Below are 20998 nucleotides of genomic sequence, written 5' to 3' on the forward strand. Positions count from 1 at the left end.
CTTTGGGGTGGCCGTCACCCCGCTCACCAGCATCCCGCGCGCGCTGAGTCACCTCTGCCTCTGGGACGCGCGGAGTCATCTCTGCCTCCGGGATGGCGAAGTCAACAACCTCCCGCTCCGGCGCTGACTGGTTGGCTCCGGCTTCTCTAGTCGGCCCCTGGGCCTCCACCACCGGCACCTCCAGCTGCTCGAGATTGGCAGCCTCCGGGATCCCGCCACCAGCCGGATCCTTTGCGGCCTTGGCGCCGGCCTCCGCTTGCGCCTTGGTCGCCGCCTCCGCCCGCGCTGATGCCGCGACCTGGATCTCCTCCTGCGCTGACGCGGCGGCCTGGGCATCAGCCTGCGCCCACAGCGTGGCTTCCTCCCACTCGTCCCGCGCCTCATGCTTGTTCCTTTCCGTCGCCTCCCTGAGGGCGGTGATTGGGTCCACGCGTCAGGCCTCCTCGGAGCCGCCTGCTGATCCGACCAGCGAGGCGGATGGGGCCTGGGATATGGAGTTGGCGGCCCAGCAAAGCAAACAAAGATGAGAAATTCACAACGGGAAAGAAAAGCGATAAAGACAGTGCAATTGATGCACTTACCCGGACACCATGGGGAGCTCCTTCAGAGCCCTCCGGGTGGCGGCTCTTGCCGCTTGGTGTTCTTGGGTGGCCTGTTGCCGAACAACTCCTCGGTGCAACGCTTGGTCACGCGGGTGCGTCGGCTGGCGCTCCGCCAGTCGGCCGCGCCGTCGAAGAGCCGGTGCCCGTCCTCGCGGTGCCCTCGGGGCGGCGTTGCCCCTCGCCGTCTTCGTCATCATCCGTCCAGGACCGGACGTCTCCGCCTCCTCCAGCGCCGCCTCCCCAGGCGGCGTCATCCTCGCCTCCATCTTCCAATGCGGCCGCCCCAAGCTCGGGGTCACCGGCGTCGCTCTCCTCGCGGTCCGGCATTCATTGCTGGCCTGGAGCCGGCGTGTTGGCCACTACCTGACCAGGAAAGCTCTGCCCCACGTCCGAATGTTCAGATCGGATGAGAAGCACTGCATAAGGGAAGAATGGGGACTAGATACTAACCGGCAGTGGAGGATTGGCGTAGTTGTACGACAGCTTGCCGAATCTCCCGTTGGTCTCGCTGAGCATGTTGTCGGAGAAGTAATTGACATGGCGGACCACCTCAATCATCGGCAGCTCCTTGTTTGACATCCGGCATGGATCCCGGTGGCCGCTTATGTCGCAAATCCGGTGCGGCCGAGCCTGGAGAGGGCAAACCCTGCGGTAGATGAAGGCGGCCAACAGGTCGGCCGGCTTGAGGCCTTCCGCGTCCGTCATCTCCTGGAGCCGGTTCAGGATATTTGTGATGGAGGGCGGCACCGGCTTCTACTGTTGCCCCTAGTTGTAATGCGGCTCGCCCGTCGGGCCGGCTGTGAAGGCTGGCAGGTTGATGTAGTCACGAGTCGGATGGAGGTTGCAGACGTAGAAGTACGACTTCTGCTACAGCTTCGCTGACTCGAGCAAAGCGATGAATGGGAACCGGGTCCCGGAGCCGCCGCGCTGCACGGTGACACAGGATCCGCACTGGGCCAGCTCGCCCTTGGCCCGGGTCCCCAGCTTCAAGTAGAAGAACCTGCCCCACAACTCGAGGTTGGGCAGGATGCCTAGGTAGCCTTTGCAGAAGGTTACGAAGGCGGGGAGGAGAACAACGGTGTTGGGGTGAGATGATGCGACTGAGATGGTAGAAGTCAAGGAAGCGGCGGAGGAAGGTGCTTGCAAGCAAACCGAACCCGCTGAGGAAATGGCTTCGGAAGACCACGAACTCACCGGCCCTCGGCGCTGGCGAGATCTCCCTCGCGTCGGGGATGTGCATCCCCACGACCGCCTCAACAGGGAGCCTCCGCGTCGCGTGAAGGAACTCGATGTGGCCATCGTGGATGTTGGATCCGTCCTAGTCGCCTCACGCCATGGCTTGTCGTGGTCCGGCGGCGGCTCGGTGAGGCTGGGCGGTGATGATGACGCAGCGGCGCTCCAATGGCACGTGGCGCAGCGACGTCGAGGAGACGAAGAAGCAGATGAGAAGAAGAGAGTGGGAGGGGGCGCGCGTGCGTTCGGCCGCCCCTCCCCTCTATTTATACGACGGCGACGGCGGGGCTCAGGCGACGCTTCAGGGGGCGTGGGATTAACTGCGCCGACGTCCCACATGCCCCCGCAATTCCCGTGCCTTTATGGTGCGTAATCATTTTGCCCCGAAAGGGCAACGGATTGCCTCGACGCAGTGGATCTGCGCTTGTGCCGAGGCTGTGTAGTGGCGGGCCCGAGCCTGCGGCGGCGTCCCATCACGCGCGTGGGCTGGCAGGACGGCCTGCTGGCGACGTGTGGCGTACAAGCAACGGGCGGCGAGCGCGCTACCCACTGGCGTCTCTCCAAAGCCTGCCACGACGATTCAAATTCAACAGGCGGTCGCCTCGGCCGGCTCCTGGCACGCGGCTTCTTCAAGCCGAACGAAACAAAGGCATAGGATCTCTCGGAGGAGGAAACTGCTAAGGCACTCCAGCTTCAATCCGTGGCGCCTCACCAGCTTCAGGGACTAACGTCGGGGGCTTAGACCCTTGGTAGCCTCATCTGCACCCAATGATATTTCAAGACAACGGGGCCGACAAAGCCCCTCATGCCGACTGGCCACGCGGCCGGCTCCCTGGGCCGGCTAGAGCTACGCGGTCGGCTTCCAGAAGATGGCACACACTTAGAAGACGGCTTTGGGGGCGGGCCGGTTCCCATCAGTCGGCCCCTCCTTCTCCTCGAAGTCTGCACTCACCCACTACGACGAGACGGGGCGTAGCTACAGTGCCGCCTACTCCCCTCAAATCCCGGAAGGGCGTGGCTACAGTCTGCGCAGACCAAGCGTCCACCTACCCGCCTGACGCGGGACTGTAGCCATACGACCCCTGACGCGACCCTCGTCAGCAAGGACGGCGCTATAGCAAAAGGCAATCAGCGTGGCCCATAGGCTGCGGGCCGTACCTGTCGGCCGGATTCTCGGCAGCCGGTGGGGCCTTCCAGAGGCGGGCCCCAGCAGCCGGCGAGGAACCCGGCGACCCCAGACACTGACAACCCGGCCCCCGGCCCTTGTAGCTTTACCATTGTACCCCTGGGGGATCGGCCTATAAGACCCCCCTCCCTCCCCCCCTCCCCCCGGGCTCACCCATGCAAAGGGTTCAGCCTTCATTCCACATACACACACACACACACACACACACACACCATAGCTAGAAGAAGAAGGAGAGCTCTACCTTTCTTCCTCTAGCAACACAACTCAAGGAGCAACCTTATACTATACTCTTATCATAGTCATCATAGTAGGACTAGGGGTGTTATATCTTCGGAGAGCCCCGAACTTAGGTACGTCTCATGTCCTCCCGAGCTCGTGCTCACTCTCGCTTCCGGAACCCGACGACGTCCTCATGGTGTGTGCAACTTGGAATGAAATCAGTATGAAAAATGCCTTGCTTCAGATATGAAATCCACTTTGACCCAGGCCGACGATCGAGGAGCTCTTCTACGAGGAACACACGGGAAGACCAAGCTGCTTCCTGCAGGCTACGAGCAGCCACGGATTTTTCTCATCATCACCGTCCTCTCATCCTTGAAAGATTCCCATCTCACCGCCCCTTTTCTTGAAGCATGCATGGCATGGTGCCCAACTATATATCCTGCATTTGTGAGGAACCGACTCAAGCCTCAGTTACCCTGCACGCCTGCACATCAAGCTCGCCACAACGGCACAGGCTCTTAATTTGCAGGTCTGGATCAAAGCCGATGATGCTAACACCACATATTTTCACATAACTTTCCTTGATAAGAAGAAGAACATTCCTGTATCTAGTCACAAGGACAAATCCGCTGCTCTCTTGGAACATTTCGACTCTCCGCTGGGGCTGGGCACAAGGGACAACTCTGCAGGGCTGCTCACCTTGACCTTGGTCATCTTCATCACCCGTGCCACCATCAGAGATATTGCTGCTCACAAGGCCTGACAGTTTCATTGGCCTTTCCTTCAAACCTTGTTGGCACACAATTAGGATGGATTTACAGAATGCCCTCACTCAGCTATCTGCTCTCAACGCTACAACCTGGAACCTGCTCAACACCGCCATCACTGCGCTTGTGTTGTGCCAAAGAAAGACAATGCCCATTAGCCTTACTCACTGTGTTGAGAAGATCCCCGGAAAATTCCTTGCTAACCATATTGCCCCTGAAATGCAGAACAACATCTCCATCAGTTTTTTTTCTTTTTTCGGGTGTATTTATGATAACTTCCTGTATGTGCAGAATATTATTCAGAGCCATCAGCACATCACCGTGCAAAGAAGAAATCCGTCTTCCTAAAGCTACATAATGCAAAAGCATTTGACAGACTCTGTCAATTGGGATTACCTTCTTGAAGTCCTCGCCCACGTTGGCTTCAGTCAGTGCTGCAGTGATCTCATCGACACCTCCCTCGCCTCGACATCATCTCGGATTCTCCTCAAACTGTGCTCCTGGTACTCCCTTCTTCCATCGCTGGGGACTGAGACATGGCGACCTCCCTTTCTCAATTGCTTTTGCTTGGAGCTCTTCAACCCACAAGTGGTGGAATGGGGATAAGCAAAAACTCTATGGACTACTTCTGTAGCTAATTTGATAATGAAATGACACTGGATAGAGTACATATCAAGTGAAATCTCATGCGGCTACACAAGAGCTTTAATTCTTCCATTAGCTACTTCAGTGATGTGCAACTTCAAGTAAAATTAGTGTAAATGCCTTACTTCAGAGTTCAGATATGAAATCAAGAGTTTCAGAGAACCCAGTCGACATTAAATTCATTTAAATTGGTAAGAAATCATGTAAACTGATTAAGAACTTAATCCCTCTACAAAATTGGTTAGATTAAAGCTGAGAGCCTCATCCACTGGATAAAAGCTGCCCACAATGGTTTCTCTACTTCCTATACTGCTAGAGGTTTCAGCCTCACTGAGACCATAGAGTGGCATGTAACCAGCTCAGCTACATGTGTACTTGCTACTACAATAGTAACACACATAACTTCCCATGGACTTGCTACAATGTAGTACCAAAGATCCTTCATATCCCATAGGCACATATATGTAGAAAGTAAAAACACGAGGTGATCACAAAAGTACCTCCATATGCATCATAAGTTGGAAAAGTAGAAAAACACACACATAATATTTGTTCAAAACAAAGTAAACGAACATATATGTAACAGCTGCCTAACCACCTAGTATACAGATAAAGGTAGCAGCAGATTATATATCCAAACAGCATAGCTGTGTTTGGCCTCCTGATGTTTTTGCCACTGGCTAGTTTCTTCTTCATTTTTCACAGTAAATGGATAGTTTATTTTCAAGTAAGCAGGATTTTGTGAAGGTACTTTAAATTTGGGGGATGACGTGGAAATAGCGGCAGGCATTATGCCATGACGTTTTCCCTTGCCACAGCTCGTATAATCAATCTTTTCAAGACAAATTACTATAGAAGCCTGCACATATGGAAAATTCAGCAGACAAATTGGATCGGGTTCCATTGAAAAATGCACACGCACTGCTTAGCACAGAAAAGGAATAACAAACAAAAACATTATTTGAGTAATATATTATAAATCACATCGAGTAAAACAGAGATGTGGAATACATTATGAGAGGATCATAAGACAGGCACAAACACACGATGATCAGCCTAAAACCAGTTGAACCGGAGCTGCTGTTGAAGATGCCGTGCCCATAATCTGCTTGAGCGTGTCGTCCTTGTCCTCCTCAGTCCATGAGTGTTGCTGTGTCACCATCTCCCATTCCCAGTGCCCCTTGTCCTGAACATGCCCATTCTTGAACATGCTGACATGACGCAACGCCGTGCATACGGCCATGACAAACTTGACAAGGTAAATCTGCCTTTCTGTTGCCTCAAAACCAGCCATCACAAACTCCTTCAAGCGATGCTGCCGAAACTTTGTCGGACACCAAGATATTTCTTCACTGGGACTGGGCTCCTCCATGCAAGAGGCAATGTGGATGTGAAAACTCTCGAGGCAAGGCGCCGTCTCAAAGAGAAGACGGGGCCAAGAGACGTCCCAGGACGAAGGCACATCAGCGACCAACAGCCGCCTCAGGTTAGGTAACAAAACGGATGGTGAGATAGATGGCACGATCCATCTGTCGGGCCCCGTGAACCGGATGATCAGGTCGGTAATGTCCGGGGTGTGTTCAAGAAACAAGTCAAGCTCCAGGTGCTGCCGAAAGTGTTGTCGAAACCCATCCAAGGAGACACCGTGGTGGCGGGCGAGGCTCCATTGCCTTAGGCATGGGAATGCGGTGGACTCGAAGAACAGGTGTGTGCCCAGGGATGCCAGACGCTCCAGATTGGGAAGAGCCCTCAACCATATTGATCCTATTTCACACTTGTCCACGACGAACTCCCTGATCTGCGAGCTGGGGGCATCCACAACCATGACCATGTCCCTGCCGCCGCAGAGACAGGAGTTGAGGTGCACCACCTGCAGCTGCGGGCAGGAGGCGAAGACGCCCTCGTAGGCGGCCGGGGGTGACTCGGCAACGTCTTGCAGGACCAGCCTAGTGAGCGCGTGGTACTCATGCAGCAGATGCGGGATGACACAGCCCCCAAGCTTGAGGTTTTGCAGGCGTGACAACCGGGGCGAGGAGCAGAGGCCATGGCTAGGGAAGGCGTGCACGGTCTGCTGCCGGAATGTCGGCCGGGCGATGACCTCGAGGTCGTCGACACCCCAAGCATCCATGGCCTGGGAAATCAGCCGGTTGACGCAGCCGGTGTTGCCCGTGATGAAGAACTCGAGCCTGAGGCTGCTGACCCTCCGGCGAGCTCGGGAGCCCAGGAGACCCTCGACGGAGCTGGTGAAGGCGCGCATGGCGCGGCGCTCGTACCTCGTCATGCTGGGCACGAACTCGTGATGCCCGAGGCGATGCCTGTACAGCGCAAAGGTTCCGCTGCTGAAGATGTCACGGTAGCGGAGGAGCCACCGCCGGTAGCGCGGCGGGAGTACGTCGCTGTCCCTGAGGTCGAGGGCGGGGAGCTCGCGGGGGAGGCCAGCCCAGCGCTTGGAGAGCAGCCCGGCGCCGAGCGCCGCGCGGGTGTCGAGGCGACGCAGGACGAGGAGGAGGAGGTCATCGGGGAGGGCGCTGACACGGTCCTCGCCTGGATCTGACTGCTTCCGCGGCTGCCGGCGCAGGAGACGGTCCACGCGACGCCTCCTGGCCAGGGTGAAGCTCGCTTCGGCCGGGCGACGACGAGTAGATGCGGTGCAGGCGCGTGGTGGTGGCACGCGGCTGCGACTGGATACGCGAGTCCGCATCGACGCCGGAACCTCCTTGGATACGGGGATGAGGGCGGCGGTGGCCGGAGAAACTCAGCCCGAGATCGGAGTAGGCACCGCCGGCGAGAAGGGGGGTTGGGGGATTTGGTGGAATTGAGCGCCTCTATGCGGATCAGCGTAGGCAATAGGAGATGACTTATTTTGTTTTTCTGAAACGTTTTTTTTTCTTCAATCGACGATGTTGGCGCAATCCTATACTTGAGAGAGAGAAATCCTGCCCGTGGACAACAAGGACCCCTGAAAAAGATAAGGAGACAATTGAGGCCGTCTCACGCCAGAGTAGAAGACGCTTCGAGATAGGATCCAAACTTGTCCGTTGATGGCGATGTGGCGCGACCGGAAGGAACCTAGACTCCATGACAACGCCCTCAAGAGGGTGATAATACAACCTGTTGCCGCCGCAAGACCGAAGAAGTGGTCAAGCGTTTTCACCTGGAGCCCTGGCGCGTGGAGAGGGGCCACAATGTCACCCACTGGCTGAAGGAAATATGCCCTAGAGGCAATAATAAAATTGTTATTTATATTTCTTTATATCATGATAAATGTGTTGGGGAACGCAGTAATTTTAAAAAAAATCCTACGCACACGCAAGATCATGGTGATGCATAGCAACGAGAGGGGAGAGTGTCGTCTACGTACCCTCGTAGACCGTTAGCGGAAGCGTTAGCACAACGCGGTTGATATAGTTGTACGTCTTCACGATCTGACCGATCCAAGTACCGATCGTACGACACCTCCGAGTTCAGCACATGTTCAGCTCGATGACGTCCCACGAACTCTGGTCCAGCAGAGCTTTGCGGGAGAGTTCCGTCAGCACGACGGCGTGATGACGGTGTTGATGATGCTACCGACGCTGGGCTTCGCCTAAGCACCACTACGATATTACCGAGGTGGAATATGGTGGAGGGGGCACCGCACACGGCTAGGAGAGATCAATAGATCAACTTGTGTGTCTAGAGGTGCCCCCTGCCCCCGTATATAAAGGAGTGGAGGAGGGGGAGGGCCGGCCCTCCTATGGCGCGCCCTGGAGGAGTCCTACTCCCACCGGGAGTAGGATTCCCCCCCCCCCCTTCCAAGTAGTAGGAGTAGGAGTCAAGGAAAGGGAAAAGAGAAGAGAAGGAAGGAGGGGGCGCAACCCCTCCCCCTAGTCCAATTCTGACTAGGCCTTGGGGGGGCGCGCAACCTCCCCTCTCTCTTTCCCCTAAATCCCAATAAGGCCCATATACTCCCCGGCGAATTCCCGTAACTCTCCGATACTTCGATAAATACCCGAATCACTCGGAACCTTTCCGATGTCCGAATATAGTCGTCCAATATATCGATCTTTATATCTCGACCATTTCGAGACTCCTCGTCATGTCCCCGATCTCATCCGGGACTCCGAACTACCTTCGATACATCAAAACACATAACTCATAATATAAATCGTCACCGAACTTTAAGCGTGCGGACCCTACGGGTTCGAGAACTATGTAGACATGACTGAGACACGTCTCTGGTCAATAACCAATAGCGGAACCTGGATGCTCATATTGGCTCCTACATATTCTATGAAGATCTTTATCGGTCAAACGGCATAATAACATACGTTGTTCCCTTTGTCATCGGTATGTTACTTGCCTGAGATTCGATCGTCGGTATCTCAATACGTAGTTCAATCTCGTTACCGGCAATTCTCTTTACTCGTTATGTAATGCATCATCCCGCAACTAACTCATTAGTCACATTGCTTGCAAGGCTTATAGTGATGTGCATTACCGAGAGGGCCCAGAGATACCTCTCCGATAATCGGAGTGACAAATCCTAATCTCAAAATACGCCAACTCAATAAGTACCTTCGAGACACCTGTAGAGCACCTTTATAATCACCCAGTTATGTTGTGACGTTTGGTAGCACATAAAGTGTTCCTCCGGTAAACGGGAGTTGCATAATCTCATAGTCATAGGAACATGTATAAGTCATGAAGAAAGCAACAACAATATACTAAACGATCAAGTGCTAAGCTAACAGAATGGGTCAAGTCAATCACATCATTCTCTAATGATGTGACCCCGTTAATCAAATGACAACTCATGTCTATGGCTAGGAAACTTAACCATCTTTGATTCAACGAGCTAGTCAAGTAGAGGCATACTAGTGACATTATGTTTGTCTATGTATTCACACATGTATTATGTTTCCGGTTAATACAATTCTAGCATGAATGATAAACATTTATCAAGAAACAAGTCAAGCTCCAGGTGCTGCCGAAAGTGTTGTCCAAACCCATCCAAGGAGACACCGTGGCGGCGGGCGAGGCTCCATTGCCTTAGGCATGGGAATGCGGTGGACTCGAAGAACAGGTGTGTGCCCAGGGATGCCAGACGCTCCAGATTGGGAAGAGCCCTCAACCATATTGATCCTATTTCACACTTGTCCACGACGAACTCCCTGATCTGCGAGCTGGGGGCATCCACAACCATGACCATGTCCCTGCCGCCGCAGAGACAGGAGTTGAGGTGCACCACCTGCAGCTGCGGGCAGGAGGCGAAGACGCCCTCGTAGGCGGCCGGGGGTGACTCGGCAACGTCTTGCAGGACGAGCCTAGTGAGCGCGTGGTACTCATGCAGTAGATGTGGGATGACACAGCCCCCAAGCTTGAGGTTTTGCAGGCGTGACAACCGGGGCGAGGAGCATAGGCCATGGCCAGGGAAGGCGTGCACCGTCTGCTGCTGGAATGTCGGCCGGGCGATGACCTTGAGGTCATCGACACCCAAGCATCCATGGCCTGGGACATCAGCTGGTTGACGCAGCCGGTGTTGCGCGTGATGAAGAACTCGAGCCTGAGGCTGCTGACCCTCCGGCGAGCTCGGGCACCCAGGAGGCCCTCGACGGAGCTGGTGAAGGCGCGCATGGCGCGGCGCTCGTACCTCGTCATGCTGGGCACGAACTCGTGATGCGCGAGGCGATGCCTATACAGCACAAAGGTTCCGCTGTTGAAGATGTCACGATAGCGGAGGAGCCACCGCCGGTAGCGCGGCGGGAGTACGTCGCTGACCCTGAGATCGAGGGCGGGGAGCTCGCCGGGGAGGCCAGCCCAGCGCTTGGAGAGCAGCCCGACGCCGAGCACCGCGCGGGTGTCGAGGCGACACAGGACGACGAGGAGGAGGTCATCGGGGAGGGTGCTGACACGATCCTCGCCTGGATCTGCCTGCTTCCGCGGCTGCCGGCGCAGGAGACGGTCCACGTGACGCCTCCTGGCCAGGGTGAAGCTCACTTTGGCCGGGCGACGACGAGTAGATGCGGTGCAGGCGCGTGGTGGTGGCACGCGGCTGCGACTGGATACGCGAGTCGGTATCAACGCCGGAACCTCCTTGTATACGGGGATGAGGGCGGCTATGGCCGGAGAAACTCAGCCCGAGATCGGAGTAGGCACCGCCGACAAGAAGGGGGGTTGGGGGATTTGGGGGAATTGAGCGCCTCTATGTGGATCAGCGTAGACAATAGGAGATGACTTATTTTGTTTTCCTGAAACATTTTTTTCTTCAATCGACGATGTTGGCGCAATCCTATACTTGAGAGAGAGAAATCCTGCCCGTGGACAACAAGGACCCCTGAAAAACATAAGGAGACAAGTGAGGCCGTCTCACGCCAGAGTAGAAGACGCTTCAAGATAGGATCCAAACTTGTCCGTTGATGGCGATGTGGCACGACCGGAAGGAACCTAGACTCCATGACGACGCCCTCAAGAGGGTGATAATACAACCTGTTGCCGCCGCAAGACCGAAGAAGTGGTCAAGCGTTTTCACCTGGAGCCCTAGCGCGTGGAGAGGGGCCACAATGTCACCCACTGGCTGAAGGAAATATGCCCTAGAGGCAATAATAAAATTGTTATTTATATTTCTTTATATCATGATAAATGTGTTGGGGAACGCAGTAATTTCAAAAAAAAAATCCTACGCACACGCAAGATCATGGTGATGCATAGCAACGAGATGGAAGAGTGTCGTCTACGTACCCTCATAGACCATAAGCGGAAGCGTTAGCACAACGCGGTTGATGTAGTCGTACGTCTTCACGATCCGACCGATCCAAGTACCGATCGTACGACACCTCCGAGTTCAGCACATGTTCAGCTCGATGACGTCCCACGAACTCCGGTCCAGCAAAGCTTTGCAGGAGAGTTCCATTAGCACGACGGCGTGATGACGGTGTTGATGATGCTACCGACGCTGGGCTTCGCCTAAGCACCACTACGATATTACCGAGGTGGAATATGGTGGAGGGGGGCACCGCGCATGGCTGGGAGAGATCAATAGATCAACTTGTGTGTCTAGAGGTGCCCCCCTGCCCCCGTATATAAAGGAGTGGAGGAGGGGGAGGGCCGGCCCTCCTATGGCGCGCCCTGGAGGAGTCCTACTCCCACCGGGAGTAGGATCCCCCCCCTTCCAAGTAGTAGGAGTAGGAGTCAAGGAAAGGGAAAAGAGAAGAGAAGGAAGGAGGGGGCGCAGCCCCTCCCCCTAGTCCAATTCTGACTAGGCCTTGGGGGGCGGGCAGCCTCCCCTCTCTCTTTCCCCTAAAGCCCAATAAGGCCCATATACTCCCCGGCGAATTCCCGTAACTCTCCGATACTCCGATAAATACCCGAATCACTCGGAACCTTTCTGATGTCCGAATATAGTCGTCCAATATATCGATCTTTACATCTCGACCATTTCGAGACTCCTCGTCATGTCCCCGATCTCATCCGGAACTCCGAACTACCTTCGATACATCAAAACACATAAATCATAATATAAATCGTCACTGAACTTTAAGCGTGCGGACCCTACGGGTTCGAGAACTATGTAGACATGACTGAGACACGTCTCTGGTCAATAACCAATAGCGGAACCTGGATGCTCATATTGGCTCCTACATATTTTATGAAGATCTTTATCGGTCAAACAGCATAATAACATACGTTGTTCCCTTTGTCATCGGTATGTTACTTGCCTGAGATTCGATCGTCGGTATCTCAATACCTAGTTCAATCTCGTTACCGGCAAGTCTCTTTACTCGTTATGTAATGCATCATTCCGCAACTAACTCATTAGTCACATTTCTTGCAAGGCTTATAGTGATGTGCATTACCGAGAGGGCCCAGAGATACCTCTCCGACAATCGGAGTGACAAATCCTAATCTCGAAATACGCCAACTCAATAAGTACCTTCGAGACACCTGTAGAGCACCTTTATAATCACCCAGTTATGTTGTGACATTTGGTAGCACATAAAGTGTTCCTCCGGTAAATGGGAGTTGCATAATCTCATAGTCATAGGAACATGTATAAGTCATGAAGAAAGCAACAACAATATACTAAATGATCAAGTGCTAAGCTAACAGAATGGGTCAAGTCAATCACATCATTCTCTAATGATGTGACCTTGTTAATCAAATGACAACTCATGTCTATGGCTAGGAAACTTAACCATCTTTGATTCAACGAGCTAGTCAAGTAGAGGCATACTAGTGACATATGTTTGTCTATGTATTCACACATGTATTATGTTTCCGGTTAATACAATTCTAGCATGAATAATAAACATTTATCATGAAATAAGGAAATAAATAATAACTTTATTATTGCCTCTAGGGCATATTTCCTTCAGTCTCCCACTTGCACTAGAGTCAATAATCTAGTTCACATCACCATGTGATTTAACACCAATATTCACACATGAATGTGATTAACACCCATAGTTCACATCGTCATGTGACCAACACCCGAAGGGTTTACTAGAGTCAATAATCTAGTTCACATCGCTATGTGATTAGCACCCAAAGAGTAGTAAGGTGTGATCATGTTTTGCTCGTGAGAGGAGTTTAGTCAACGGGTCTGTCTTATTCAGAGCCGTATGTATTTTGCAAATACTCTATGTCTACAATGCTCTGCATGGAGCTGTAGCTAATTGCTCCCGCTTTCAATATGTATCCAGATTGAGACTTAGAGTCATCTGGATCGATGTAAAAGCTTGCACCAATGTAACTCTTTACGACAAACTCTTTTATCACCTCCATAATCGAGAAACATCTCCTTAGTCCTCACTAAGGATATTCTTGACCTCTGTCGAGTGATCTACTCCTAGATCAAAACTGTACTCCCTTGCCAAACTCAGAGCAAGGTATACAATAGGTCTGGTACACAACATAGCATACTTTATAGAACCTATGACTGAGGCATAGGGAATGACTTTTCATTCTTTTTCTATTTTCTGCCATGGTCGGGTTTTGAGTCTTACTCAACTTCACACCTTGCAACACAGGCAAGAACTCCTTCTTTGACTATTCCATTTTGAACTACTTCAAAGTCTTATCAAGGTATGTACTCATTGAAAAAATCTTATCAAGCGTCTTGATCTATCTCAATAGATATTGATGCTCAATATGTAAGTAGCTTTACTGAGGTCTTTCTTTGAAAAACTCTTATTCAAGTATCCTTTTATGCTATCCAGAATTTCTATATCATTTCCAATCAACAATATGTCATCTACATACAGTTTTAGAAATGCTACAGAGCTCCCACTCACTTTGTTGTAAATACATGCTTCTCCAAAAGTCTGTATAAAACCATATGCTTTGATCAACTCATCAAAGCGTATATTCCAACTCCGAGATGCTTGCACTAGTCCATAGATGGATTGCTGGAGCTTGCATATTTTGTTAGTACCTTTAGGATTGACAAAACCTTCTGGTTGCATCATATACAATTATTCTTTAATAAATCCATTAAGGAATGTAGTTTTGACATCCATTTGCCAAATTTCATAAAATGCGGAAATTGCTAACATGATTCAGACAGACTTTTAAGCATCGATACGAGTGAGAAAATCTCATTGTATTCAACACCTTGAACTTGTCGAAAACCTTTTTCGACAATTCGAGCTTTGTAGATAGTAACACAACTATCAGCGTTCGTCTTCCTCTTGAAGATCCATTTATTTTCTATGGCTTGCCGATCATCGGGTAAGTCAACCAAAGTCCACACGTTGTTCTCATACATGGATCCCATCTCAGATTTCATGGCCTCAAGCCATTTCGCGGAATCTGGGCTCATCATCGCTTCCTCATAGTTCGTAGGTTCGTCATGGTCAAGCAACATGACCTCCAGAATAGGATTACCGTACCACTCTGGTGCGGATCTTACTTTGGTTGACCTACGAGGTTCGGTAGTAACTTGATCCGAAGTTTCATGATCATCATCAGTAACTTCCTCACTAATCGGTGTAGGCATCGCTGGAACTGGTTTCTGTGATGAACTACTTTCCAATTCTCGAGAAGGTACAATTACCTTATCAAGTTCTACTTTCCTCCCACTCACTTCTTTCGAGAGAAACTCCTTCTCTAGAAAGGATCCATTCTTAGCAACGAATATCTTGCCTTCGGATCTGTGATAGAAGGTGTACCCAACAGTTACTTTTGGGTACCTATGAAGACGCACTTCTCCAATTTGGGTTTGAGCTTATCAGGAAGAAACTTTTTCACATAAGCATCGCAACCCCAAACTTTAAGAAACGACAACTTTGGTTTCTTGCCAAACCATAGTTCATATGGTGTCGTCTCAACGGATTTAGATGGTGCCCTATTTAACGTGAAAGCAGCTGTCTCCAATACATATCCTCAAAACGATAGTGGTAAATCGGTAAGAGACATCATAGATTACACTATATCCAATAAAGTACGGTTATGACATTCGGACACACCATTAAGCTGTGGTGTTCCAGGTGGCATGAGTTTGTGAAACTATTCCACATTGTTTTAATTGAAGTCCAAACTCATAACTCAAATATTCGTCTATGCGATCAAATCGCAGAAAAAATTATTTTCTTGTTATGATGATTTTCCACTTCACTCTGAAATTCTTTGAACTTTTTCAAATGTTTCAGACTTATGTGTCATCAAGTAGATATAACCATATCTGCTCAAATCATCTGTGAAGGTTAGAAAATAACGATACCCGTCGCGAGCCTCAACACTTATCGTACCGCTTACATTAGTATGTATTATTTCCAATAATTCAGTTGCTCGCTCCATTCTTCCAGAGAATGAAGTCTTAGTGATCTTGCCCATGAGGCATGGTTCACAAGCATCAAATGATTCATAATCAAGTGATTCCAAAATTCCATCAGCATGGAGTTTCTTCATGCGCTTTACACCAATATGACCTAAACGACAGTGCCACAAATAAGTTGCACTATCATTATTAACTTTGCATCTTTTAACTTCAATATTATGAATATGTGTATCATTACGATCGAGATCCAACAAACCATTTTCATTGGGTGTATGACCATAGGAGGTTTTATTCATGTAAACAGAACAACAATTATTCTCTAACTTAAATGAATAACCGTATCGCAATAAACATGATCTAATCATATTTATGCTCAACACAAACACCAAATAACATTTATTAAGGTTCAACACTAATCTTGAAAATATAGGGAGTGTGCGATGATGATCATATCAATCTTGGAACCACTTCCAACACACATCATCACTTCACCCTCAACTAGTCTCTGTTTATTCTGTAACTCCTGTTTCGAGTTACTAATATTTAGCAACCGAACAAGTATAAAATACCCAGTGGCTACTATAAACACTAGTAAGGTACACAACAATAACCTGTATATCAAATATACACTTGTTCACTTTGCCATCCTACTTATCCACCAAACATTCAGGGTATTTCTGCTTCCAGTGATCATTTCCTTTGCAGTAGAAGCACTCAGTTTCAGGCTTTGGTCCAGCTTTGGGCTTCTTCACGGCAGTGACAACTTGCTTGCCATTCTACTTGAAGTTTCCCTTTCTTTCCCTTTGCCCTTTTCTTGAAACTAGTGGTCTTGTCAATCATCAACACTTGATGCTCTTTCTTGATTTCTACCTTCATCGATTTCAACATCACGAAGAGCTCGGGAATCGTTTTTGTCATCCCTTGCATACTATAGTTCATCACGAAGCTCTAGTAACTTGGTGATGGTGACTAGAGAACTCTGTCAGTCACTATTTTTATCTAGAAGATTAACTCCCACTTGATTCAAGCGATTGTAGTACCCAGACAATATGAGCACATGCTCACTAGTTGAGCAATTCTCCTCCATCTTTTAGCTATAGAACTTGTTGGAGACTTCATATCTCTCAACTCGGGTATTTGCTTGAAATATTAACTTCAACTCCTAGAACATCTCATATGGTCCATGACGTTCAAAACGTCTTTGAAGTCCGGATTCTAAGCCGTTAAGCATGGTGCACTAAACTATCAAGTATTAATCATATTGAGCTAGGCCAACGTTCATAACGTCTGCATCTGCTCCTGCAAAAGGTCTGTCACCTAGCGGTGCATCAAGGACATAATTCTTCTATGCAGCAATGAGGATAAACCTCAGATCACGGACCTAGTCCGCATCATTTCTACTATCATCTTTCAACTTAGTTTTCTCTAGGAACACATATAAAACATAGGGAAGCAACAACGCGAGCTATTGATCTACAACATAATTTGCAAAATACTATCAAGACTAAGTTCATGATAAATTAAAGTTTAACTAATCATATTACTTAAGAACTCCCACTTAGATAGACATCCCTCTAATCATCTAAGTGATCACGTGATCCAAATCAACTAAACCATGTCCAATCATCACGTGAGATGGAGTAGTTTTCAATGGTGAACATTACTATGTTGATCATATCTACTATATGATTCACGCTCGACCTTTCGATCTCCAGTGTTCCGAGGCCATATCTGCATATGCTAGGCTCGTCAAGTTTAACCCGAGTATTCTGCGTGTGCAAAACTGGCTTGCACCCGTTGTAGATGAACATAGAGCTTATCACACTCGATCATCACGTGGTGTCTCGGCACGACAAACTTTGGCAATGGTGCATACTCAGGGAGAACAATTTCATCTTGAAATTTAGTGAGAGATCATCTTATAATGCTATCGTCAATCAAAGCAAAATAAGATGCATAAAGGACAAACATCACATGCAATCAATATAAGTGATATGATATGGCCATCATCATCTTGTGCTTGTGATCTCCATCTCCGAAGCACCGTCATGATCACCATCGTCACCGGCGCGACACCTTGATCTCCATCGTAGCATCGTTGTCGTCTCGCCAACTGTAACATCCCAAATTTTCAATTTGGAATGTTATACGTTAGACCATCATTGCATATCATATTTTATTGCATTTTGGCTTGATCCTAGAAATTATATGCAACTCAAGGACCCACGGAGAGTGTCGGGGAGACTGATCCACGAACACCTATGGGGCCGGTGGACCGAGCCCCTTTCGGTTCGGCGGGGGGCGGAGATCACACGAAGAGCAGATCGAGGCGAAGCACACGAGCAGTTTACCCAACTTCGGAGCTCTCCGGAGAGATAACACTCCTACTGCTACTTGTTTGGTTATCTTGTGTTCTTGCTCCAGAGAGAGAGCATAGTGTTTTTCTGGGTTCCGAACCAGTCGAACCTCCTCTACATTGCGCATGGGCCTCCTTTTATACGCTAAAGGGGTCACCGACAGGTGGCAACGCAGAGAAGGGTACAAATGTAAAAAGTGAGGTGGTTGGTACAGTTACTTGTATAGTGCACCCTACCTAACCCTGACGGCAGGGGACAAGGGCATTAAATGCCCGTCTGAGTCGCCCAAACAGTGCAGAAAAGGACCATTAGGGGCGCCACCATTCGCCATGATGGCGATCTCGTCAGCTTCGCATGCCACTGCGCACCGCTGGCTGCACAGCCTCCCGCCACGCGCGCCTGGAGAGGCCCCCAGAGCGACACGTTGGTGGATGCACTGGAGCATGGGCACAGAGTGGCCGCCTGCCGCGGCAAGCGCCTTGCCGCTGTTGTTATCTTGTCGGGTTCGGAAGCTTGTCGCTCACCGGGCCTCGAGGTACCTTGGTTGGTCTTCCCGGCAAGCTCCTCTTGCCGGGGCCTTGTTGCCTTGCCGGAGCGCGTGGCGCGTCGCGGCAAGTTCCTTGGAGTTCCTTGGTTGGCCTTCCCGGCAAGCTCCTCTTGCTGGGGCCTTGTCTCCTGAGCTTAAATACTTTGTTCTTGAATGGCTCCAAGGGAACCACGGAGGATCTTGGCGTTCGCCCGGCAAGCCTTGCCGCGGGGTGCTGCAACTGCCCGTGCACAAGTTCGGGGTACTAGGGTACCTCTATTCTAGTACACCGACAGGAGCCCCCGGGCCTGGGCCAGACACGGTGCCGAGCGCTATTGGGCCAGGCCCAAGACAGGGCACGGGCACACGTGGACTGGGCCACGCCGAATCTCGCTCCGTATCCACCGCGCTCTCCCCTAACGGCACACGTTGAATGCGGCGTCGTGGGAGAGATCGTGGGTGGTTCTTTATTCGGAAGGGCGAAACGTCCGCCCCATCCCTCTTTATAAGCAGAGGAAACAAGGGCAGTTCGTTCCCCCTCGCTGGTTGCTACTACTCCATCTTCACGAACCTCCACCGCTCCCCCCTTCTTCTCGAAGCCGAGAGAGCAGCGCTCCGCCCCCCATTGCCACCAGCATCACCAACGCCGTCGACCTCCCCCACCACCTCCGCCATGGCTCCGAAAGCCGACAAGGGAAAGGGCGTGAAGTCGGCCGAGGCGCAGCGGCTCGCGGCGCTGCGGAAGGAGCGGGCGATCTTCTCCCCCCAGCTCGGCGCGAAGGAGCTGAGGGAGTACTTCTACCTCTTTTGGGCGATGGAGACGCGGGCGCATCCGCACACGAGGGTACTCCCGGCCGCTGCTTCGGAACTGGCTCCAAATGGGTACCCATTCTTCGCGCTGTTCTTCTATTGCGGGCTGTGCCCGCCCTTCTCAGAGTTCTTCTGCGATATCATGAACACCTACGGCCTCCGCCTCCTTGATTTCACCCCCAACTCCGTTCTGACCATGGCAGTTTTCGCACATTTGTGCGAAAACTTTGTCGGAGTCCACCCCAATGTTGCCCTTTTCCGCCACTTCTTCATGCCTCGGGTAGAGAGAGGAGAGCCACTTGCCGGAGGGATCGCCTGGATCTCGAGAGTCGGCAAGAAGGAGGCGTACTTGGAGGGTGAGCTCCGCAGCAAGTGGGAGGAGTGGAGAGCGGAGTGGTGCTGGATCGTCGAGGAGAATCCGCAGCCCTTCACCGCCATGCGCCAAGCTCCAATAGTGCGCGGCAATGACTGGAGCAACGTGGCCCCGGAAGACGAGAGGCTGAAGATCGCCATCACTAGGATCCTTCGCCTCAGGCTTGCCGGGCTCCCTGTAGGTGCTGTAGGCGCAGATTTCCTCCGCCGCCGCATCGCCCCCCTGCAGGAGAGGGGGAGGCCCGCCTGGGAATTCAAGAACTCGGCGGACATCATGAGGCTGCGGCCGGGCCTCAACTACAACTTCACCGTCTTGGAGCTGGATGCAATGCTCCTGGAGTTGTTCAAACGCGATCCCCAGCACCCATTCACGCTGGCGAGGGGCGTCGTTCCATTGTGCAATAATTCTTCGCTTGACCGGATCAGCGCCATGATGCCGTTGTGCGATTCACACGGAATCGTCCCAACTTGGCAAGAGCCTGCGGATGACGTCGTGCAAGCGTTCTTCGACAACTTGGAAGAAGTGCCGGTCCGCGCTGACGAGCAGAAGAGCCTCACCCGTGACACCATCGACGAGGAGCTACAGCGCATCGCCACTAGGGCGGAAGAGGTTGCGGTCGCAGCTGCCGCGGGCGCGTTCGGGTTCACTGTGGAGGAGGCGGAGGCGGCAGAGGCGGCAAACCTTGCCGGGCGTGCGGAGTTCATTGGCGAGGAAGAGCCTGCCGGCTCTGAAGCTGGGCCGAGCGAGGCCGGCGAGGGAGAGCCCGAGCCTTCAGAAAGCTTGCCGCAGGCGGAGCCCCCGGCCCCGCCAAGAAGGCGTCTTCGCAGGGCCGCGGACGTAGCGGGGCAGCAGCCGGGTCAACAGCCGCCGAGCCGTGCGACACGCTCTATCGCGGCAAGCAATGTTGCCGCGGGAGCGCCTCACGCAGCAGCGGCAACTGGAGCGGGATCTTCCCAGGCCACCGCCACTGCCCCCGCCCAGCGGTCAAGGGATCCTACTCCTCCACCTCGCCGCACTGGAGGGGAGCCGGACTTTGATCTTTCCGCGCTCAGCTCCGACGAGGAGGAAGAAGAGTAAGTTTATTTGGTGCTATTGTAGTTCTTCAATCTTGATGTTTTTATCTTGTATCTGACTTGCTTCAATCTGAACTCCTTTCTTTTCAGGACGCTGGCCCAGAGAGCGGCGAAGAGGGCCAAGGCCGCGATGATTGTCATCGAAGATGACCCCACCGTGTCAGCAGGGGGTGGGTCCGAGACCACCTTGACGGACCCGGCAACCACTCCTCAAAGCAGCCCCCAGCGCAGCCCCCAGCGTAAGTTCATAGTTAGTTTTCTGCTGTCAGGCACGCATGAGTGCTTTTTCCTTTGTTGATATCTTGCTTGTTGATTTGTGTAGGAGCAGAGCAGCCATATCAGGAGCGCCCGGAAGCTGGTCCTGAAGTGCCATCTGCTTCGACTACGCCGCCAAGGGAGGAGTCCCCGGCAAGGGAGCGCTCTCCGGTAAGGGAGAACTCTCCGGCAA

General features: G+C 51.7%; 1 protein-coding gene across 1 annotated transcript; it reads right to left on the reverse strand.

Moving 5' to 3' along the window:
* Positions 1 to 5597: 5597 nt before the first annotated feature.
* Positions 5598 to 7492, reverse strand: LOC119349196. Its single transcript, XM_037617224.1, has one exon. The coding sequence runs from the start codon at positions 7354 to 7356 to the stop codon at positions 5707 to 5709; it is 1650 nt and encodes a 549-aa protein (XP_037473121.1). The 5' UTR covers positions 7357 to 7492; the 3' UTR covers positions 5598 to 5706.
* Positions 7493 to 20998: the final 13506 nt, after the last annotated feature.

This window comes from Triticum dicoccoides, chromosome 1B, assembly GCF_002162155.2.
Source record: "Triticum dicoccoides isolate Atlit2015 ecotype Zavitan chromosome 1B, WEW_v2.0, whole genome shotgun sequence".
In the NCBI taxonomy this organism is placed as follows: domain Eukaryota; kingdom Viridiplantae; phylum Streptophyta; class Magnoliopsida; order Poales; family Poaceae; genus Triticum; species Triticum dicoccoides.

Bases quoted from the DNA above. Each gene is read 5' to 3' on its own strand.
- LOC119349196 (XM_037617224.1), bottom strand. From the start codon at position 7,356: ATGCGGACTCGCGTATCCAGTCGCAGCCGCGTGCCACCACCACGCGCC.